Source organism: Gadus macrocephalus, chromosome 11, assembly GCF_031168955.1.
Source record: "Gadus macrocephalus chromosome 11, ASM3116895v1".
In the NCBI taxonomy this organism is placed as follows: Eukaryota; Metazoa; Chordata; class Actinopteri; order Gadiformes; family Gadidae; genus Gadus; species Gadus macrocephalus.
Genome location: NC_082392.1, coordinates 13632683 through 13656717, shown reverse-complemented (window position 1 = coordinate 13656717; position 24035 = coordinate 13632683). Strand labels below are relative to the sequence as shown.

General features: G+C 43.2%; 2 protein-coding genes across 7 annotated transcripts in view; both read left to right on the top strand.

The window, feature by feature from the left end:
- LOC132467529 (oxysterol-binding protein-related protein 11-like) overlaps positions 1–7843 on the top strand; it is a 47183-nt gene extending 39340 nt beyond the window's left edge. Inside the window, exons 10-13 of the mRNA XM_060064860.1 lie at positions 3041–3227; positions 3646–3828; positions 5277–5430; positions 6332–7843. Of these exons, the coding sequence (XP_059920843.1) occupies positions 3041–3227; positions 3646–3828; positions 5277–5430; positions 6332–6376 (569 nt within the window). The 3' untranslated portion in view covers positions 6377–7843. The remainder of the gene's footprint in view (positions 1–3040; positions 3228–3645; positions 3829–5276; positions 5431–6331) is intronic.
- Positions 7844–9452: 1609 nt separating this feature from the next.
- LOC132467410 (transcription elongation factor A protein 3-like) lies at positions 9453–22835 on the top strand. 6 transcript variants are annotated; one of them, XM_060064678.1, is made up of 26 exons: positions 9453–9690; positions 10355–10417; positions 10564–10669; positions 10752–10884; positions 11566–12171; positions 12269–12418; positions 13155–13268; positions 13370–13438; positions 14020–14133; positions 14283–14348; positions 16959–17018; positions 17198–17269; positions 17394–17462; positions 17670–17735; positions 17985–18053; positions 18353–18421; positions 18528–18596; positions 18867–18935; positions 19012–19074; positions 19208–19270; positions 19819–20048; positions 20200–20261; positions 20745–20894; positions 21371–21517; positions 21976–22047; positions 22430–22835. In XM_060064678.1, the coding sequence occupies exons 1-26, from the start codon at positions 9622–9624 to the stop codon at positions 22436–22438; spliced, it is 2829 nt and encodes a 942-aa protein (XP_059920661.1). In that variant the 5' UTR covers positions 9453–9621; the 3' UTR covers positions 22439–22835. The 6 variants fall into 6 exon arrangements, with proteins under 6 accessions (XP_059920661.1, XP_059920663.1, XP_059920662.1 ...); XM_060064679.1 differs by having other exon boundaries at positions 9454–9690; positions 10788–10884; XM_060064680.1 differs by lacking the exon at positions 13370–13438.
- The last annotated feature ends 1200 nt before the right edge of the window (positions 22836–24035 follow it).

Here is a 24035-nt window from a genome sequence, read left to right as displayed (position 1 = left end):
AATTTCTATTTTTATGGCCCTATCAAGGCTAATTCATGCGCTGCCTCCGCATGCCAAAGTATTGTGCATTGCTCACAGTGGGACTAAGTGGTTTCCTAATGGATTTAAGTCCAGTCAAGTAATGCCGTAACCCAACGAGATCCCATCTCGACGGAACATGGTGATTAATAGGCTGCTAGACACCCGTGAAATAGGTTTACGTTCAGCTTACGAGTGATCAGGCCCCGCGTGATAGGCCGGAGATTTATGATGCTACAGCCCACAACGGCACCCAATGAACGGAACAGTAGACACAAGTTTGACTCGAATTCGCCTTATGTTGAGATATAATATTGTTCTTCATGTAGTTCTTCTTAACTTGATGCCGTGCTGTACTTGGCAGCAGGTTAGTCTAGCGGTGAGGGTGCCTGACACCCAGCCACAAGGTTAGAGGATCCAACCCTATGTCTGTGTTCTAACCGGTAGGCGCCGTTGAGCAAGATGTCTAACGGACCACTACGTGCACCTCACGTACATGTGTACACGGACCTGGGGTCGGTACTGAAGGAGCTCTGTCTTAGTTAGGATCTTTTAGTCACTGTACTGGGTGCCGGTTCAGCACTTGGTGGACGCCTGAGGTGCTCCGTGCTAACTGGTGCATATCACTCGTCAGCTGCTGTGCACCACCCACCTACACCGCCCACGGGCGTGGGCAGGTGCTATCATTAGCCGGACATAATTATTATTTTTTTATTAGTTTTGGAGGGATAGAGAGGGAGAGGGGGAGGGGGAGAGAGGATGTTGGCTCCGTCAGCTTACTTGCTAGTGTAAGCTGTAGGCTAATTAAGCCCTAGCATTAATCAGGACAGCATTAAGCATTAATTACAAGCCCAGGCCACATGAGTGTTAGAAAATTACAATATGCAAATACCGATTGGAGTGTGTTTGTGTTGTGGCTGTAATTAGTGACTTACACTGGTTATTAGCCTTAATGAGGTAATGACATGGTGGCACAAAATACGTTTTGTGAAAACATATCACCACATTTTCTTCTTTGTTTTCTTTCTTTTTTTTATTAATTTATTGTTTCATGTTGGAAATGGATGGAAACCAGGAAGGGTTTGACTGACCTGCAGGATCAAGACAACAGACTGGTGCCTGCTTGGTGGCTCAACATCTGCTGGAGCCCAGATGTTAAGACCCAAAGACGTACCAAAAAGACTATCTAGATAACATGAATAGGTTGCTATACAGTGGATGGAGGCTGACTCAGTAAATGTCATTTTAAATACATCATTTTGAAACCTTTTTGTAAACCAAGCAGGTCACAAAGGAGCAATTCACCATTTTAAATAACTAAGGCAGAGTAGGTCATTAGAACCCTGGCAACCTGACATATTGCCACTGTAGTGCAGCATCCCTCACACCGCACTCTGCAGTCAATCTGGCGCTTTATAATCAGCTGTCAGTTTACAAATGTGTATACTTACCATGTAATGCTGTCTGACGCATAAACCCATTAGATAAGTGCACACACACACACACACACACACACATGCACACACACATGCACACACACATGCACACGCACAACCACACACACGCACGCACGCACGCACGCACGCACGCACGCACGCACGCACGCACGCACGCACGCACGCACGCACGCACGCACGCACACACACACACACACACACACACACACACACACACACACACACACACACACACACACACACACACTCATTCTTAGCACTAGACCCCAAGTTGAGGCATGGGGGCCTCTAAGAGTTTTTCATAGTACACAGATGTTTGTAGAGAGAGAAGGGTGCTAGAGACTAGAGTGTCTATCTCCTCCTCTTGTCCTGGAAGGTGGACATGGATGTGTGAGCTCTGAGCCCTGCGAGTGCCGTGGGAACAGGACAGCTGTCTGTTATATAACCTCCCAGGGAAAAGGTGTGTTTGTGTGTGTGTGTGTGTGTGTGTGTGTGTGTGTGTGTGTGTGTGTGTGTGTGTGTGTGTGTGTGTGTGTGTGCGCGTGCGCGCGTGCGTGCGTGCGTGCGTGCGTGCGTGTGTGTGCGTGAGATTTTAGTGTCTGTGTGTGTGCAGTGTTTGTTCATTCGTATATGATGGCCCATTTTGCCCATCTCTATGTGGCTGGGATGGGTACAATAACACATCTGAACAGTGAGTTTGTAAGGGGCACTGATGCAACTAGAAGGACATGACACAGAGGGATAGTGGCCACAGAGAAACCAAAACAGTAAGCAGTGATTTGTTTCAACGTTGTTCCATGTTCTCTACAATCTCCCAACGAAATCAGCAAGGGCATTCACCGTCTTCCTTTAAATCGACTTAACCTTGGGAGCGCTGGACCGCATGCAGATGTTGCAGCTGCTTATCTGATTACTGATGTGGGAGCGTAGTAAGGGAGGGACTGAGTGATGGATCTCTTGCTTTGGCAGCAGAATACAACTCACTTCCTGACCTTCTCTCTTTTAGTTGAAAAGAGAAACCACTCTTTGTGGTGTTTCTCTTTCTTCGATTTAGGTTGGGTTGGTTTGCATTTGTTTTTACCAGGGCCGTAGTGGGACCCTTTTTTGGCCCGGGGGTTTCAGGCCCGTACTGGCCCACTGCGAAGAGGTCTTGACGGGTAGTGCCCAACAAACCTTGATGGGTACTAACTTCGACAGGAGAAAAAAATGCGATCAGAGGCAAACGCAAAGTTTTAACAGACTCTAACAGAGCCGGTGAGAGAACGTTGTCAAAACCCACCCCATACTCGAGCTGGCTAGGGTGCATAGCCAGTAGAAAATGACCACTACGAGCAGTCAAAAATAACACTGAAATGTTCACCAAAATTGTGTTGTCCCAAAACAAACAAAGCGATTTGTTGGCCAACTTCCCCTTTGACGCTGCGATGCTCAATGTCCACACAGATGTCCACACAGTCGACTGGTCAGGAGCTACAGGGTCACCTGCGTGAAATGGAATGTGAGCTTATTCCACGTGATTTATCTAACAGCGCTTTGCCCTCTTCTTCTTCCTCCTCCCTCCCCAGGGGTCCTGTATCTGCTGGAGCATGACGAGGAGTATGTGTTCACGCTGCCGTGTGCTTACGCCCGCTCCATCCTCACGGTGCCCTGGGTGGAGCTTGGGGGAAAGGCCACCATCAGCTGCAACAAGTCTGGCTATGTCGCCTCCATCAACTTCCACACCAAGCCCTTCTACGGAGGGAAGGTTCACCGGTGGGTGACTGTGTGTGTGTGCGTATGTGTGTGTTTGTGTGTGTGTGTGTGTGTGTGTGAGTGAGTGTGTGTGTGTGTGTGCGGGTGTGTGTTTGGGCAGGATGTGTGTGTGTGTGTGTGTGTGTGTGTGTTTGGACAGGATGTGTGTGTGTGGGGGGTGGGGATGATCAGTTTGTGTGTGTGGGGGGGTGATCTGTGCGTGTGTGTGTGTATGTGTGTGTCGGGGTCTATTGTTTTGGTCAATGCTTTGTTACATTCTTCGTGTTCGGTCTGGTCGGCTTCTCATTCTTCACGCTTATTCTTCGCTTAACCAGCACAGCTCATAGGAAAAACGAGAACGGGAAAATGCGTTGAAGCTACCATTCCTCACCCTCTCTCAGCCTGACTGACTGACACTCTGTGGCGGGCTTGTTGACAGAGTGACGGCGGAGGTGAAGAACAACCACACGGGGGCTGTGGTGTGCAAGGCCCAGGGCGAATGGAACGGCACCCTGGAGTTCACCTACAGCAGCGGAGAGACCAAGGTGATTGACACCACCAAGCTGCCAATCATCAAGAAGAAAATCCGGCCCCTGGAGAAGCAAAGCCAATACGAGTCGCGGTGAGTGGACTCCAGGCTGTCCTTGGATCTGGGTGTGACTCCGAGCATGGGGTTTACTCTGTAGTGCTGCACTAAACACAGCATCACGTGGTTCATTGACCGTCTAGCATGGTGTTTCACTAAGCTAGAGCTAGCTGCCCCTTGGAACCCAACACATCCAACCTGTACGGTACTCACAGTACGCATAGTACACACAGTAACACAGTTACACAGTACACACAGCACACACTCTACACACAGCACACACTCTACACACAGAAACACAGTAACACAGTACACACAGTAAGACCGTACACACAGTACTAACAGTACACACAGTATGTAGAGTATACATGGTTCACATAGCACTTAGTGTACACACAGTACATCTTACCCCCCCCCCCCCCCCCCCCCCCCGGCTTTCTAATCATGTCCTGTTCAGACTCTGGGGGCATAAGAAGGCTGGGATATAATTATACATTCTATAGTGGGCTGGGATGGGTCAGGATGTAATTAACTCATCGGCAAGTTATAAAGCAGTGATTACCAACGTCAGTGTAGATGAGTTCTGCTACAGCTGCCTCCTCCCATCACTCCACCATCTGGCCGCTCCACACCGTCGTCAGCCTGCAGCTCCTCTTCACTCCTCCTCTTCCTCCCTGCCCCCTTTTCCTGCTTTCATTTTCTGTCACACTCTTTATGCTCGCTTTCCAAGTGCCTTTTGAGGTTTCGGTGCGGAGTAACGACCATATGGCGGCGTCGGGGCATCACGCCCAGATAGTTCTGAGGGTTTTTCCCGTTGGAAGAGGTCCATGATGTTGTTTTTCTAAAACTTGCATTAAAGGGGAACCAAACTGCATCCTTAAGACAATTCAAAGCATCCTGCAGTTACCGGTGTTTCACCAAAGGTGGTGCTGTCGCGGCGGACTAATATCGGTGTTGGTCACCTGACACAGTGTTGTGTGATTTGTTATCTACTGATCCCAAACTGCTCTACCGTACTAGTTTACCTTAATATGCATAGACCCCCAGACCCCCCCCCCCCCCAATGGGGAATGGTAATTATGTGCTGTATATATAAGCTCTTGCAGAATGCAGTAGGAGGGGAGGTTCCTATGTTCATGTTCATCTCATGATCATATTGCATTGCATATATACAATATATATGTACAGATTATTCTTCCTCTTTAGGTTTTGATTCAGTTCTCAGAATAGCCGTGTTCTCTGTACGGTACGGTAGGGCAAACCCCCCGACCTCACGACAGTAATACATTGGTAGACAAGTGGAAAAAGTTTTTTTGACCTCACGATTTTAAATTTGTTTAACCCAGCAAATGTCAACCTGTGAGCTCATCCAGGTCATCTGTGTGTCTCTCCTCCTCTCCATATGTCCGTCTGTATGTCCGTGCGTTTGTCTGTCCATCTGTCCGTCCGTCTGTCCGTGCGTCTGTCTGTTTCTCCGTGTCCAGGCGTCTTTGGCAGCACGTGACCGCCTCGCTAAAGACGGGCAACATGGAGGACGCCACGGAACACAAGCACCGGCTGGAGGAGCGCCAGCGCAGCGAGGGCAAGCAGAGGGCGGCCGCCAAGACGCCCTGGAAACCCAAGTACTTCATCAAGGAGGTGAGCCAACACGCAGCCAAACACCGGGAAACAACAGCATGCAATTACACACTCACAGGGAAGGAGAGTTAAAGGTGCTGTCGTAGGTTAGATTTTAGGTATAAAATATCATTGCAGTTTGTGTGTGTTGATCAAGTAACAAATACAAATTCAATCTTAAGCAATCCATTAGCAAATGCTCTTTCAGAATATTAGATTCTAGCTTACTGCACTTGTCAGTTCTAATTTCAGACCGCTTCCGACTTATTTCTGCCCAATGAGGGCATCTCTTTTGCGACTGGTTTGGTGAATATATCTTGCCTGTCAAGCTACAGCAAATTTAAAGCAGCACAATATTTCAAATGAATGTAAGGGGTGTGAAATGGATGACAAATGTTTAAGAAGGATGTGATGGATCTGAGAGAAGTACATTTTACTGTTGGTAACGCTAGAAGACAAATGTTGTGAGTTTGCTGCCATCTACAGGTGGAAAAAACATCAAAGGTTAAAAGCATATAAAGGGTCTTCACTATGATGCCAGCGCACGAATACTTGCTACACGTCCTCTTCAGCTCTATATATATATCTCTATTATTAATAATTTATTATTATGATGCACCAGACCTGGCATATGAATGCAATGGACAGGTCAGCTCTGCACTAGTTCCTGCACGCACATGCAAGGTGTTTATCCAAAGGTGTGCTGAGGTTTTATTTATATTTTTGCTTCCAATTTGTCATAGAAGCTGTGTGGAATAGAGCAAGGGGCACATCATCAGAAACCTGACTGACAGGTGGATTAACCATATCCTGAATTGTGCTGACAGGGCGGTAAAAACTGATGAAGTAACCATTTTTCCCTCTACACTCTGGTGTGTGTGTGTGTGTGTGTGTGTGTGTGTGTGTGTGTGTGTGTTTGCAGGGGGAAGGATGGGTGTACCACAACCCTCTGTGGAAGGCCCATTGACCACGATGTGTGTTTGTGTGTGTGTGCGTGTGCGTGTGAGTTCTATCTCTACTCAAGTCAAACAGCAGCAACCACATCTCGAAGGGCCACTACGAGTCTGGAGGGTTCGGCCGTGGATGGAGTGGAAATATGGGTTCCCCACAATGAAGAACCGGAAGAAGCAGTATTTTAAATGTCTCAGCAAGACATTCGTGCCAGAAAGAGAATGTGCCAAAGAGAAAGGGGGAAAAGAGAGAGAAATAGTGAGAGGGAGAGTGCGAGAGAGAGGATTCCGAGCTAGATTCCGAGCTTGCTAAGGGTCCTGAGATAGAGATGTGACTGAGTGACTTAAGCCGGAGAGGTGTTACTAGTATTTTAGTTTTTATACACCGTAGATCTAAATAGCAGATCTCCTATGTTTTCAGTTATTTGCACAAATGTATGGAACAGCAGTGCCACTCAATGTTTTGCACAATCCACTGTATATAGAGTACAAAATTCACAAAGTATTTAAATAACGTGTAGTTTCATGCCTTTGGTGTATGGTAAAAAATTATAAATAAAAACGCTAAATACTTTTTGAAAAAAACGTAACTAAACCAACCATAAATACACTGAATATGTAGCAAGAATGGGTTAGAGAATGTAATAAGATGGGATTGGATTTTGGCTTGAAGCCATTATATTTACCCAGCCTTTTTGTAATAGAGAGTAATTTCATCTGAGCCCTACTGCGGTCTCTCTGCAGAGACAAACAAAGTATTATTATGCTTTATTTTCATCCGGTGCAATGTTTCATCTCCCTGGCCTTCTCTGCATCCATTGGGTCGTATTTAAAATAAATTATTTGTCATCAACGAACATCCAGACAGTCGGAGGCAAAACACAGAAGGTGGTATCTTGGCCGTCGGTAAGATCTAGTTCTTCATGAGATAACAGTGGAGAAAAAAAAAAAAAAAAAAACAGTCTGCCGTTTTAAGCCCCGCCAGCTGTCACAGAGGGTGTTGCAGTAGCCTACAATGCGTGGATGAGCCGTGTGTTGGTTTGCCTTACATGAAAACTGCTAAGCACTGGAGGCCACTTTGTAGTCTGAAGAGTAGGCTATTTGGTAATGATGAGATGGGTCACTTTAGGAACAGCAGTGCACTCTTCATTTGAAAAGGATAGTGGACTGATATTGTTGGTACTGCACTGATCCCGTGGCTCTTAAGTCACTTCACCATTAGAAGAACCCTAAACGGAGCAGCTCTCTGGCAGGCTATATATTAATATATATTAATAATGTTCATTATTTTCTAAAGTGAATGTTTCACGGGGGGCTGACACAGCAGCTTGTCCTGGTCACCCACTCCGTGCAGAGATCAAACCTATGCAACACTTTACTGTAGAAGCTTCCGGAGAACGGCTGCAGGAGCTTGAGATTGAGAATCTGGAGGAAACCAGTTTTGGTTTCAAAATAAAAGTTTTATGATGATGATCACTCCATGAGCCCTTTGTCTGTGTTTATTTGGCTGTACTTCATTGTGGAAGAAATGTGAGAAAAAAATAAGAATAAATGAAAATAAAGTTAGTTAATGAGGAACTTAACCGGAAGACAATATTGGTATAAAATGTAAGACTAATCACAGAAAATTATGTTACTGATCCTGCTATAACATTTTACATTTGTACAATTACGTTTCTTCAAATGTCGTTAAATAAGCAAGGTGCTTATTTGATACTTGCTGGTCAATAATTTGTAATGAACTGTTCTTTCATTACACTTTTAGGTCATATTTCACAAATTTTGCCTTAAATTCCAATTCCACATCATCAAATACAAAAGGAAATGTCATGTATGTCCCATGTCCGTGGCCCGTTTAACCCCATATTTACTTGATTGAAGCTTACCAAACTATTCCATATTTTACGATATGCATTTTTAGGTTTGGGGTTAGGGGTTTGTATGGGTTGGGTTTTAGGGTTTGGTTATCAGCTTTAAGGTTGGGATAAGGGGTTTATATCGGTTGGGTTATCAGTTTTAGGGTAGGGGTTAGGGGTTTATATTGGTTGGGGTTCGGTTTTCGGTTTGACTGTTAACTTCAATGAGGGTTAGGGTTAGGGGGGTCACTTTTGAAGTTGAGGAAAAAAGTGATTCTAAATCCCAACCCTATAACTGAAAACGAAACACTGAAATCCAACACATAGGAAACTCCAACCCTTATATCAGCGTTAGAACCTCAAACCTAACCCTAAAACCCAACTAGGAAACCCATAAGTCTACCAAAAAACATAAAAAAAATAACCCAAACCATAGGAACCCCTCATTCTTAATGCTTTCCTCTAATGCCCAAATGCTGAGACAATATACAGCTTCATGTGGTCATGGAAATGTATGGGAATACATACTGACGTTGAGCATTGTTTTAAAAGAATAGAAAATAATATAATGCCACCAAGGGTACGTGCAGGCATTGACCGTGTCGTGTGTTTGTACCAGAGCATGCCAGAGCCGTGCCAAGCGCCAAGCATGAGGTCATCGGACCCGCTGTTATATTTCTGACTCCTTGTGCAACAGCGCCCTTTAGTGGTGAATTTGCACAATTTCACGCAGGATCGAAAATCCGAAAATGTTTATCAAAACTATGCAATGTGTAACAAAGTATGTTTATTGTACATTAAAACCAATAACATATTATACAGAAGCCCCACTAGCTTTAATGCAAGTGGTATTTGGCAGAGCAGCAGTACATCTGCGTGTAGGCTACTGTAAATAAATAGCACCATGTCTACTGCTTTCAGTTTAGCCAGATTAATAATTAGACATTGACCTGGATCACAACAGTAACGGATTATTTTCCAGCGTCCACATCACGCATGTGCATACAGGTTCTATAAAAATGTAAATAGGCCTACGTGATAAATAAATAAATGAACGGATATCCGAAGTGACGTTTGTAATTCTATACACGTCGAGTCATATGCATTTTCCATTCCCTTTTATTTTTTTTTATCTTTCACTGAAAAAGAACGACTATCAACTTTTATGTAACTTTTAAAAGTGGTATTCGCCAGGCCTCCACTACGCGCTATATTTAGTTGTTGTCATGTGTCGCGTTGAATCGTTGACCAGGTGGTCAGCAGCAGGACGCGCCCCTCCGCTCAATGGACGGTGCCGTGCGTAAAGCTCAATTCATGTCCGAGACAAACTTTTCATATTTTTCTCTGTTTGAACTTTGCTTTCAATAAAAGATTGCTTGCTCGCTTACATCCAAACTAATGCCGTGATGACACGTGAAGAAGATCTCGTCCGCATCGCAAAAAAACTGGACAGAATGGTGTCTAGAAATAACACGGTGAGATATTTTGAAACAGGTCGTATGTTTTCCTGTCACGTCGTGCTGTGTAGTGGGCGTAGGCCTAGGCGTGTTTTCTTCACACGTTTTGTTTTAAATATGAGGAATAAAAAACTCAAATTGTTATCGTCAACAGGTGTCAGTAGTCGAATGCACTCTTGCAAACTGTCAAAACGTTAAACACGGGATTATGAAGATTTTGTGCTCGGACAATGACTCCCTGCAAACATGAGCACAAGATTATAACAACTGTTGAATAGTATCCAACATTAGTCCACTCGCTTTGACTATTTGCAAAAAGTGCTTCGAAGCGTCCCCACGAAAGGTAAACAAAATATTGCGCGCAAACAAGGTCGTTGATGTAGTTCTCCGGTCGCTCGCTGTAAGCTCTGGTGCCACACTGCCTTCAACTCGAGTACGCCTCGCATTCATTGGGTGTCAAGCAACGAAGTTGCGAGACAACCTATTGTTTTTGCAATTCAAAGCCTGTAAATGCAAGTGTTTTGTATAAACATTTGTATAATACATATATGCCTATTCACTCGTACACATCATACATTAAGCGAATCCAACTATGATCAAATGTATTCCAAAGGTTTATGAATAGTTTTATGAATATTGACTGATGGATTTTCCATTATGCTGCGTTGTTTTGTATTTACAGGAGGGGGCCTTGGACGTTCTGAAGGAGCTGAATGATTTCAATATGACTGTCAAACTTCTTCAGGTATGGGCTTGGACACACAGACAAACTATACAGTCAAAATATTGATTGACCTTAAGCGACGAGTAACGCTAAACAATGACCATGTCAGCCTTCATTGGGCTTTAAGCACCAGGCATTGTTCTCATTCAGAGCTCTTCCTTTGTTAGGATACCAGGATTGGCATGTCTGTGAACAACATCAGGAAACATTGCTCTGATGCAGAGGTCATCGCCTTAGCAAAGTTTCTAATTAAAGACTGGAAAAGGCTTTTAGGTGAGTAGTTCTGTTCTTTTGACCATTTCTGTGAAATTAACATTTTGAGAACATATATTCATGAAATAGCACGTTTACGTAGACATCAACAATCTAGTTGGTGGGTTCTTTCTAACAGAACCTGCCGAGCCTAAGAAAGAGAAACTTGATGACAAGAACGGTGTGGGCCCCAGTAAGAGAGCGGTTTCTCCCAACCTCTTTGAGACAGACAGCAGGTATGCATCTTTCCTGTTATTAGACGGGAAACTACGGAAATAACGGAAATGTATAACATTAAAATAGCAAGACAGCCATACGTGCTCACACAAACACACACACAACCTGTCACCGTTTATGCACATGTATGACACAGACAAAAACGTGTCTGTGTCTGCAATTATTTCCGAATATGCTAATTAAAGCTAGGGTTGGCAATAAGGTAGCCTTAAAGCTAGGGTAAGAAATTTGCAGAAACCAGCCATAGTAAGCTAGAATTTGACAGTATCCAACTGAAAAAATCCCACCCCTCTCTTCAAGGCACTCGCTAAAGCAATAGGTTTACCTAGCCTTCTGGAAGAGTCAATGAGTGATCGGGCAGAGTGCGCACAGGGAGTCGGTTAGACAGACAGGTTGGCCATCAAATCATTACATTTGGGTTGAATGGGATGGTCGGACGGGCGTTATACAGGCCTGCGACAGCCAAAGATACCCATTTTTTTTTCTTTAGTCAGTGCATTGGATTCATTTATTGCTGTCGGGATGAAAGCAGAATTTCAACATAAAAGCCCAAAAAATCTAAAAGTTAGTCTCCTACTCTAGTTATGTAGCACCACCCTGTAGTGGGGCTGTTGGGGGAACTGGTTGTTTGTGTGTGCTCTGTGATGAGCAGAGACATGAGCTGCTCTGTCTCTCGTCAGCCCAAGGAGAGAGGATGTGGGGGGGCCACGGGAGTCCTTGCCTGACAAGAATGACTCAGATAAACACAAAGAAGAGCAACGGCATCAAGACGAAGACCTCCATGACCACAGCAAGACAAGCGGGGAAGCGAAGAGGGAAAAACGCGCAAGCGAACCCGTTAACAAAACTCACCCGGGCGGGAGGGAAGCCAACGGAGACCGCCAGCGGGAAACCGACAGGACGGACGGACGCACGTCGCCCAGAGACGTTGCTCCTCCTGCCCCCGATAGAAGAGCGGACCGCGGTGGAGAGGGACGTCCCCCAGACCCCCGGGAGGGGGAGGGCCGCCAGCAGTCCCCCCGACGGGGGAAACACCGAGACGAAGACACAGAGAAGATGAGGAAGAAGAGGAGACGAGCGGTGGAGCTGGAGAAGAGGGAGGACCCCGAAAAGTTCCGGTCCCACGACAAGACCAGAGAGAAGAGATTCACTGAGAACGCGGGGACTGAGAGGCACGCCGGAGACCGTAGGCTAGAGAGGTGGACGCACGGGCCTCCGGGAGAGAGACACCGCGACGAGCCACGGAGAGAGAGGCGGTTGCCCGAGCAACGACCACTGTTTGAAAGGTGAGCGAGTCGGGAGGCAGGAGTTCCTGGGTTTAGTGCTGTTCTATGCTGTTGCCAGGAGACCAGAGCTCAGAGTCTGGTTGTTTCCCTTCTCCAGGCGAGGAGTGATGGACAGCAGCATCCTCTATCCGACCCGTTGCCCTTCTCCTCCTCCCCTCATTCGCCGCCGTCGCCCCGTTCGCCCCCCTCGGCCCCTACCGACCCCCCTGCCGGCCAAGTGTCCTTCTGTTGAAGTCAAGAAGGACAGGTCAGGATGCTGGGGAACGTGTGTGGTGGAACAGTGCATGCGTGGGTCTGAGATAGAGACACATGGGTCGCGCTGCATGGAAGGATGGCAGATTTGAGGCAACGTGCGCTTTTATTTTGAAGTTTCAACTCCCAGGTTCAAACCGTGTGAGCCCTCAGCTCCAGTGCAGATATAGAGAGTTTGGGTGAATGTGATAGCGTTCATACCCCGCCGTTTCACTCATAAACGATTACATCATTCTTTGTACAGTGATTGTTTTCAGTACACAAGGAAACGGTTTGTGGCGCTCCCTGTGGAGCAGATATAGCGGCAAGTTGACATGATGGTTCTGGCGACGCGGCAAAGCATTTTCAGTGGAGCCCGGGGGTCCAGAGTAGCTAACCAACAGCGCCACACACTGGCTAACAAACAGTGGTACGCGGTTAACCAACAGTGTTACATGTCAAACAATGTGACATGGCTTTACAACAGTGTAACACAGCTAACCAACAGTGACACACGGCTTAACAACAGTTTTACACACAGGCTAACAAACACTGGCTAACCAAAAGTGTTACACAGGAAGTGTGTTGTGCATGGTACATGAATGTGATGGGGTCACTCAAAAAAAGGTACATTTGGTATTTAACCCCAACACACACACCATCACCCAATAAACCTGGTTTCTCTTACTACTAGCGACTGAGAGACGTGGCCTCCATCTTGGTGATTTGTAGCGCTGTTGTGATTTGCTCAGGAAGAGGAAGAGCAGCAAAGAGTCGGCCCCTCGTCCCCTTCGCCCCCCGCAGTCCGCCCCCCCGCGCCGCGCCTCCCCAGTGAGGCGGCTCTCGCTGGAGGTCAAGAAGGAGAGGTCAGAGATGCTGGCGTGTTTCACTCTTTTGGGGAGAGAAACTACGTGACCGAAGGCTTAACATTCTCCAGCATGGTCTTGATTCCATGTTTTTTATGCAGGCAAGTGCCACCGGATCCCAACGCTCCGATCGCCCCCCTCCCCTTCCATCTCCATCCGCCTCCGACAAGGTCTGCAACTGCAAGTTGTTGTTGTTTACAAAGACTCTGCAAGAGGCGGTTGTCATCCCCTCTCTGATTCTACTACAGAATGTGCAGTGTTTACAACAGCATGTACCATGTACAAAAGTATATAGCGTGTGTTCAACAGGGTGCCATGTGTACAAGAGTGTACCGTGTATACAACAGCATATAGCGTGTGTACAACAGCATGTACCATGTGCACAACAGCATGAACCAGGTGCACAACAACATGTACCGTGTGCACAACAATACGTGCAGTGTGTACAACAGCATGTACCGTGTATACAACACAGTGTACAATGTATACAACAGGACGTAACATGTGTACAACAGCGTGTACCGTGTATACAACAGCATGTACCAATTGTACAACAGTATATACCATGCAAACAACTGTGTACCGTGTGTACAACAGCATGTACCAGGTGCAAAAAACAGCATGTACCGTGTGCACGACAATACGTGCAGTGTACAACAGTGTGTACCGTGGCATGTGTACAACAGTGTGTACTGTGTACAACAGCGTGTTCCCTGTGAACAGTGCAGCTGTGTCTCTCTCCGTCATGCAGAAGAGAACCGCCAGACCCCAACGCCCCGTTTGCTCCTCTACCTTTCCACCTGCACCCCCCTCCCCCTGCCAAGCATCCCACTGCGGACGGGAAGAAGCCGGTGGCAGAGATGAAGTCAGTACACCCGACCTCAGCACAGCCGACCACGGGGCTGTGGTTGTAGTCGGTCGCTCACGGCAACAATGCCAAACGTGACTTTCCACTGACTTTCTCCTGAAAGGCTGGAAATGAAACGTTTATTGACACATTGTTTGCCACCGCAGGAAGGAGCCCTCAGACTGCCAGCCTCCCTCGCTGAAGAACTCCCCTGAGCCGCTAAAGAAAGACAGGTCCGCCCGGCTCCGTTGTTCAAACCTCAGAGAGCAAACAGAGTCACTGCACTATTGCTATTCTCCCGAAGAATTCGATCACATTCTTATAACATCTAAGGTTGATGTCTAATCGTGACGCAGTAGTACCGATTTAATCGTTAGATTTGTCACTGAAGTAAAAAGCAACATGAAACTGTCAAAACTTTAACATATATATACGGCTAGAAATCCAAATTGTATCACTATTTTATTGCACTAGTCAACTTTATTTTTATAGCCCAATTCATACACAAGGCAGGCTCAATGTGCATCACATAAAAACATTTCATACAATAAAATAAAATAGGATTTCAAAGAGTGCATAAAAGACTTTTACCAAACTGGATTTCAAATCATTTATAAAAAACACGTGAAGACAGGAATTTAAAGAATGTATGAAAGAAATTTGAATAAAATAATTAGTTAAAATTGTTGTTTAGCAGAAAGCGAGGGTAAAAAAAATGTTTTTAACCTTGATATATAAATGTAGTCAGGGTTGGAGCAAGTCTCAGATCTTCAAGAAGTTTATTCCACCTATGTGTTGCATAGCAGCTGAATCCAGCTATTCCATGTCTTGTTTTGACTCTGGGAGCAATTAGCTGACTGGTCCTAGTGGGTGTTAAAGATCAAGAGGCTTCATAAAGGAAAGCATTACACTGATGTACGTTTGGACCTAAACGGTTAAGTGATTTATAGATGAGCCGCAGTATTTTGAAATCTATCCCCTGACATACCGGGAGCCAATCCAGGAATTTGAGAATTGGTGTAATGTGTTCATATTGGTCTTTGATGGGCCTCTGGCAGCTGTAGCTGCCTAAGAGCTTTTTTTGGAAGGACTGCAAATAGAATAAAATAGAATTCTCTTTATTGGCATTGCACATAGTATAGCAAAATTTAAATGTCCTCAAGACAGTGCGATTCTCAACCGAAAGTTTTTTTTACAAAGAAGAAGGGTAAAAAATATAAATATAACAAATAAAGATAAAATATACAAATAACAAATAAAGTTGAAACATACAGATCAATCAGAATATCAGTTGAGGTGAAAGGTATTGCACAATAGTGTTGTCCATTTTTTCCAATAACTCAGCGTACAAGTAATAAATGCATGGACGTTTTTCCACATCATGTTTTGACATGATTCCCTAGATTCCTTAGTCTTGTTATGTTTTTCAGGGGATAACAGGCAGATTTTTCACTGACTTGATGTGGCTGTTGAAATAGGTGCTAACTTTCAGTCTCGCATCTTTAGCACCGATCATGGATTCCCTGAGATCATGGGTTCAATCATCTCAGTTTTATCCTTATATAGTTCTAAGAAATTCTGGCACATCCAGTCCTTGACCTGCTCAATGCACTGGCAGAGCAGATGTATAGGATGATAGTCAGTTGGTTTGACTATATTGATTTGTGTGTCGTTCCCATGACAAGGGTAAACATGTTGTTATTTTGCATAAATAGGCCAAGTGGGAGCATGAATAAAGATGGTTTTAGGATTGAACCTTGGGGGACTCCACACGTCACGTTAGTTCAGATACATAATTACCAATGGAGACATAGTAGTTCCTGTCTTGTAGATATGACCTGTACCAGCTTAAGGCCCAATCCAATTTCTACCCTTACCCCTTCCCCTTACCCCTCCCCCTTGTTTTGAAGGGGTAAGGGGAAGGGGTAAGGGGTAGAAATGGGATTGGGCCTAAAACTCTCAAATCTGTCAAGAAAAGTATTGAGTGGTCAAGAGTGTTGAATGCGGTATTCAGGTCCAGTAGCATCAGTGTTGAAATGTTGAGTCTGTGCTCAAACAAATATAATTGTCGGTACTATGAAGGGGTCGAAATCCTGACTGGAAGTTGTCATAGCAACTGTTTGAGGCCAAGAAAAAAAAGCTATTATAAAAAAGGTTTAAAAACGGTGTTTTTCACAGCTTTCGGAAAGTTGCCAGATGGGAGACAGCTGTTAACTATTTGCAGGAAGTCTTGTGCCAGAGGATGTTCTTAAAAAAGCTGGTAGATAAAGCATCAAGGTTGCTGTCTGATGGCGCAAGTTACTTCACTGTTTCCACAAGAGTTTTGGAGTCGAGGGCATTCCATTGTATCATCATTGCCATATTACTTTTAATTAACATAGTGGGGATCCAATATTTATCGTTGAAACGGAAATATTGATTGCATGTCTAATAACTTCAATTTTTTCAATGAAAAAGAAAACATTTTACAAGACTTACCATGTGTTAATGGGTTCTGTGGGTCATTGTTTGGGGATTGTCAGCCTATCAACGGTTTTAAAATTAGGTTTGTGCATTATTAGTGTTACTATTGGAGAAGAAGAGTCTCTTTCAATGCTAAATTGTAGGCATAGCGGCTCTTTATAGAAGTCATGATGACGTGAAGTTTTGTAAATTCACTAAGGAATAGTTAACATCTAAAGCCCCAAATAAGTATTTACTGTTACATTCATGGTATGTTATTCTAATTAATCTCTTGCTGATGCTGGTTTACAACAACCGATAAAATAAAAAGGAGGAAAACCTGTTGCATCCAGAGGAAGATTATTGCTGGCACCAGTCAAAACCAACTCTATATGTTACAGAAAAGACTCATCGGAGGGCAAAGGGGTCAAAAAACATTCACTGGAAGTCAAAAAAGAAAGGTTAGCTTTGTCCAAAGCATGATGAATTTGAGTACATGGACCGGTGTTACACTCCTGGCTAAAGGTTGATCATTGTGTTTCATTGTCACTTTTGTTAAGCAGGTTTCTTCATAAGCTTTGTGAATAAACAAAGAAGAAAAATCACTTTCATATATCAATTATAATATTTTCTGTTTCAGGAAACATTCAAGTGATCTTAAACCACCTCTGCAGAAAAAGCCCACGTTGGATGTGACGAAAGAGAAGCACAGGTGCTGTGGGAGGGAAGCTTTAGGTTTTAAGCAAATTCATATTTTCTACGCAAATGCATACAATTCATGGTTTGCTTTGATTAAACAAAGAAGTGATACAAGATGTACTGTCTTCTCACCGTAGGAAGGACTCTTCTGACTCAAAGCCAGGACTTCCTGTTAAACTGCTTCCAATGGATTTCAAATCTGACAGGTCATGGAAAGAATAATTTTTAAATGATATGTAACCAACTATTTTTATCTATGTAATTGATATGTACAATTTAGACCTAATCTAAGTTTAAGTCCTATGCAATGTGTTGTTAAGTTCTATGCAATGTGTTTTTAAGTTCTATGTAATGTGTTTTTAAGTTCTATGTTAAGTGTTTTAAGTTAAATGCTATATGTCATCTCACCGTAGGAAGGACTTTTCTGACTCCAAGACCAGTCTTCCTGTCAAAAGACTTTCAATGGATTCCAAAGACAGGTCATCTAAAGACTTATCTTTTTAAGTTATATGTGACTTTCCTTTTAAATGTATTACTTCTGTTTTTAAGATATATCTAATCAGTTCTTTTAAGTTATTGTTTTGTGTGTTTTAAGTTATATTTCATCCGTTTTTAAGTTAAATTACAACATTTTCTTGTAGGTTGTTTTTAGGCTTTATGTAATGTGTTTATATTTCTTAACGTTTTTTAAGGTTATATAATTTATTTAATCTGTCTTCTCATCATAGGAAGGACTCTTGTGATTTAAAGACGGGACTTCCTGTGAAAAGTCTTTCAATGGATTCCAAATCTGATAGGTCATCTAAAGACTTTTGTTTTTTTAAGTCACATGTACATTTTTAAATGTAATACTACATTTTTAAATGTAATATCTAATCAGTTTTTTAAAATGGTGTCATTTTTTTTAAAAGTTTTATCACATCTATTTTTAAGTTGTATGTCATCTATTTTTAAGTTATTGTTAATGTAATCTGTTTTTAAGTTGTGTCAACAATTGTCTTGTTAATTGTTATCTGTTTTTAAGCTTTATGAAATGTGTTTTTAAGTTATATCATATCTGTTGTTATGTTATATTTAATTTGTCTTCTCACCGTAGGAAGGAATCTTCTGACTTCAATATGGGACTTCCTGTGAAAAGACTTTCAATGGATTCCAAATCTGACAGGTCATCTAAAGTCTTTTGCTTATTTTTGTTAAGTTGTATATCATCCATTTATAAGTTATATATAACCTGTTTTAAGCTTAGATTTCATCTTCTCTTCTTCCCGTAGGAAGGACTCTTGTGACTCCAATGCGGGACTTCCTTTGAAAAGACTTTCTTTGGATTCAAAAATGGACAGGTCTTTGCTCCTAGGTTACTTCTTTGCTCCTAGGTTACTTCTTTGCTCCTAGGTTACTCGTGTATATATATATATTTTTTTTTTTTGTTACATGTCACCAGTTTTCAAGTTATATGTAATTAGTTTTTAAGTTCCAAGTAGTGTGTTTTTAAGGTACATGTAACATATTTTTAGGTTTTGTGTTTTTAAGTTAAATATTATTTATTAAGTTGAAAGTCTTCCTGTTTTATGCCTTATAAAATGTGTTTTAAGTGTGTCTTCTCACCGTAGGAAGGACTTTTCTGACTCCGAGCCAGGACTTCCTGTGAAAAGACATTCGATGGATGCCAAATCTGACAGGTCATCTAAATACTTACGTTTTTTAAGGTCTATGTAACGTTGAAAAGCAATTTGTAAAGGTGTGTTTCATCTTCAGGAAAGAGTCCACTGAATCCAAGAAGGCAAGCCCACTGCCAGCGAAAAAACTTGGAGGTGAAAGGTCAGTAAAGTTCAAGCTTTCACACCTTTACAAAGCATACATTCCATTTTCAATGTATATAAAACATTTGTTTTTTGCATCTCATTCCGAAATGCATGGAGATTATCATATTCATGATGTTGTTTCTCCGTAGGAGAGAGTCTCACGGCACCAAACCGTTCAACCCTGTTAAGCCCTCGACTGACGACCCTGAGAGGTACCCTCGTCCAACCTTAATCCAGGCTTTCCCATCCAACCTGATCCAGGCGCTCTTATCTAAAATGATCCAGGTGCTCTCGTCTCACGGCAGAGCTTTACCGTAACAGTGTGAAGTCAGACTGTGTAGTGGACGCTGCTGAAGTGCAAAAGTCGCGCCTCCCAGCTACCTGCAGTGTTTACAACTTCTCGGGGGCGTGAATTTGCCAACGCAGGAAAAAAGCGTCCGACCAATCACAGAAGACTGGGCTACTCGGGAGGGAGGCCTTAGTGCAATATGATACAAATCAGACCAGTTTTGAAAGACACAAATTGTTTTGCAGAAATGAAAAGTGTGACAATAATAAGGGGTATTTCTAATATACAGGCATGTAACCCTTTTCTAGAAGTACCCCAAAATGCAATAATTAAACCTAAAAATGCATAATATGGGGTCTTTAAGATTCAGACAGGCCTGGGATTAGCTCCACCAGCCTTTTGGAACCCTGTAAACATGTATAGCATACGTCTGCTTAGCTTTGACCAACTAACCTGATGTTTCTCGGCTAGCAAACGAGCCAAAGCCAACTTCCCTCAGACCCCCCCCAGCCCCGCCAGCTCCCTGTCCCCTGGCTTCAGCCCCGGCGGGGGGGCTCTGTCCCCTGGCTTCAGCCCCTGTGGGGGGCCGCTATCCCCTAGCTTCAGCCCACGGGGGGGTCCCCTGTCCCCGCGCCTGGCCACCGGAGACACGGTCCGGGACAAGTGCATCGTGATGCTGTCGGCCGCGCTGCGCACAGACAGTAAGTTGGGCATCATGGTAACTACAAAACAAGGGTTAAGCAGCCTCAATAATGGTGTTGTTTTAGCACACTGCACAATAGGACACACACTATGAAGTTATTTGGGGTGTGCACAGAAATGAATCATTCTTCTATTTCTTTGTCTTCCTAGATGACTTCATGGAGTTTGGTGCTAACTGTGAGCAGATGGCCGTGGACATTGAGGATCATATCCTTCAGTTCTGGGATTGATTGGTTTGACTTTGTTGTCAATACGGCCGATAGACAATGGGCCGTATCAATTCAATGTTAACTTCACCCAGTATAAGAGGTTATACCACAGCACTGTTAAATACTTGCATACCTGCATTGTCAATAATCCATGTGGATTATTTTGCAATTCGGGATACTTATGTCTTTTAACAGTTCCAAAGCAATGGCCAACAAATCCAACATCAACACCAGTCAAATACAACTATTGATCAAAAATGTCCTTGACTACTTGATTTCAGCAAAATCAATATACTCAAAGCAGCGAGAATATTCAGCTGATTAAGTTGATAAAAACCAATTAAGTTATGGATGAAAGTAACTAATAATAAGCTAATGATTGTCGTAACTGGTATAAGGGGAATATACCACTCCATCTGTTACTAACGTGAAGGTAATGGCTGAATGGTCAGATGGATTGTCCTCCTTGACCAGAAGACACATATCTACCAAGAGATCCGGGCCACCGACATGAGGTACAAGAACCGGATCCGGAGCCGCATCAGCAACCTAAAGGACCCCAAGAACCCGGGCCTGCGCCGGAACGTGCTGGCGGGGTACATCGAGATGACCCGCATAGCCTCCATGTCTGCTGAGGTAAGGCCGGTCGGGCTTCACCAGAACCCCTCAGGGATCGGGTTTCATCACTGTTAATCCGCTTTGGCACTGCGTGATACGAAGACGTTGTGCTCTGTGTCTAACTGTCTAACTGAAGTGCGAGGTTGTGTGTGAGCCACGTGGCTGAAGTCAAAGTATAAGTGAACATGGGGTTGAGGCAGTTGTTGAACCCTGAAGCACCTGTTTCGAAGCAAAGCATTTATGAATGGAATAACATGCTGAAGGCACTTCATGCTATTTGTGTTGTGGTTCATGAGAAAATTAAGTAAAATGAAAAGAGAAAAATTAAAGAATGTTAGGTAATATTATGTGTACTGTGCACATAACTCTGCATGAACTCAACTAGGTTTATTCAACATATGGCCACACCAGACAGCAAACAGAATCTCTGCTGTTCAAATTTGGTCTGCCCCACACACACACGTACACCCCCCCTCCCTGTGTTGTGTGTTCAGGAAATGGCGAGCGACGAGTTGAAGCAGCTGAGGAACGTTCTCACCCAGGAGGCCATCAGAGAGCACCAAATGGCCAAGACCGGAGGCACCACCACAGACCTCTTGCAGTGCAGCAAGTGCCGGAAGAAGAACTGTAGCTACAACCAGGTACATACACACACACACATGGAAACTCAACCCACACGCACATGACTCACATACACACATACACGCATGGACGCAGGCACACACACACACACACTCACTCAAAAACTCACGGACTCACTAACTCTCTCACACAGTCACACACACACACAGTCACACACACACACCAGACAAACACATCACACACACACACACACGCACCGTCACACGCACACAAATATACACACACACACGCACACACAGACACACACACACACACACACACACACTCACACTGGTAGGATGACTGTACACTACACTGGACAGTGCAGAGACTCTGGGAGCAATAATCCGAACTGATAATATTGTCCATTTCCACATCCTCTACGATATAGCAGTTTGTCTGTCGCCATGTGCAACATCTGTTAACATCGGGGACTGATATATGCGCATCACTAATGCTGTGTGTGTGTGTGTTTCAGGTGCAGACCCGTAGCGCTGATGAGCCCATGACCACGTTTGTGCTGTGCAACGAGTGTGGAAACCGCTGGAAGGTACGTTGCTCACTAGACTATTTCTAGACTATTCACTAAACATCAGTACATCCTGAAAGTGAGACCAATGTTGACATACTTCATTAACACGTACAGAGGGGAAAATGTAAACAGGATACACTTTACTATAAGGGCACATTAGGTAATAATTCATTAATATTAGGTTATGCAGTAATAAGTATATGCTAACAATAAACAGGAGGTTTAATTAATTAAATCTCTTGTTATTCTGTTGACATTAATATAATTATTCTTACAGTGGTACTAGTGTTAGTACTACTTTAATTACTTTAATGACATTTCTTCGGTCCTACTTCGTGGGGCACTGATTGAAAGATAGAGACTTTATTATTAAAATAAATGTTTTTTCTTGCATTTCCAGTTCTGCTGATGCCTTCCAGACCAAATGGGAATCATGCTGATATCGATGAAATTAAATTATTTTCTATGACAATGTAGACAGGGACGATTTACAATACTGCAGCTAAAAGTGTGCTCATAATTTATACTATGTTATATTTTTAAGATTTGTAAGCATGTATGTTTTGACTAAAATATAATAATATTTTTGACTTAAAGACTTTTTGCATGATTGAATCAGAGCAAGCTAGCTGGGATAAACAGGTCACATATTTTTGCTTTGGGAAAGCGTTCATTAGAATATAACTAACTCTAATAATAAATTCAAAATTGCAACTGTTTAATTTGTATATTTCAAATCCCAGACTGATTGCATAGTCTGAAAGTGTTTCTAAACTCCCTAATTTAATAAATAATCTTGACAATCAGTTTATTTGTTCCACATTGGTTTATTCTAGAATGTTCTACACATGTGAGACATTCTTTTCATTAGATGTTGGAATAGTTAATATACGGCATCCCAATTGGCCTGAATTAATTTAATATGGACTAATAAATGCTCTTGTGTTTTCAAATAAGTTGTAGAATGGACATCCTTGAACGTCTACTGTATCACCACAATCTCACAGTAGGTGGCAATAGATCATAGAAGGGATAGAAGAATAGATTTTGAGCATTCATATTCAACATCGACACATTCAATGGATTTGTTATTTTTTTAGGTTACTATTAACATACCGATTAAACAGCCATTATCATCATATTGAAGTGCAATCAAAAATAATATACGTATTTTTCAGCGTCGACATATTAGGTACCATATTTAAACAAGAATTATTGTCCAAGAACAAAATTCTAAACAGACCTTTAATTTGACACAGAAAGCCTTCAATACAGAACGGATTCAGCATCTACCAAGCACAGAACCTAGGAGTTCCTCTCCCCTGGTGAAAGCCCTACTCCCCCGCAGCCTGTTGACTACGTACTAAAACCTAATGTCCTGCGACTAACTGCCAAGAAGGTGAGCATGCTAGGAGTTTGATTTATTCTTTGATAGCGTAGTTATGGAGCATTTTCTGATGTTGGTAAACAATGCATGAGAATATGTTGAGATTTACGCTCAGGGATAGCTTATGTTGAAGCATCTATCTAGGAACGATCTGACCATAGTCATATTGCCATGGAAACAACTGCAGTATCACCGGAAGGAGGAAGGGATTTCTTGACTGAATTTATTGCCTACTGCTGATTTAGGTTGAAATTATTGCAAAACTAAATCCTGATGTGCCATCAACTATCTAAAAATCTCTAAAATCTAAAAATGACACTTGGTCGTATTTTACAGGCAGTAATTAAACTAAGTAGACGTGACTTTCAAATTCCCTTTACATTGGTCTGTTTGACTGAATCTATTTTTATTGAAGTCTCAGTCTCAGTCAATGCATTGACATGTGTGTTCGATTTTGCTCTATGTTGGTGCATTCCTTATAACAAGTATGCCTATAGATTGGTTACAGGAATCACAAGTCAATATAGAAGGCTGAGGTTAACCGTGGCTGTAATAGTAAACTAGCTTCAGACGGTGTGATCCATCCGTCCCTCGGACCTTGGACGACCAGAACAACAGA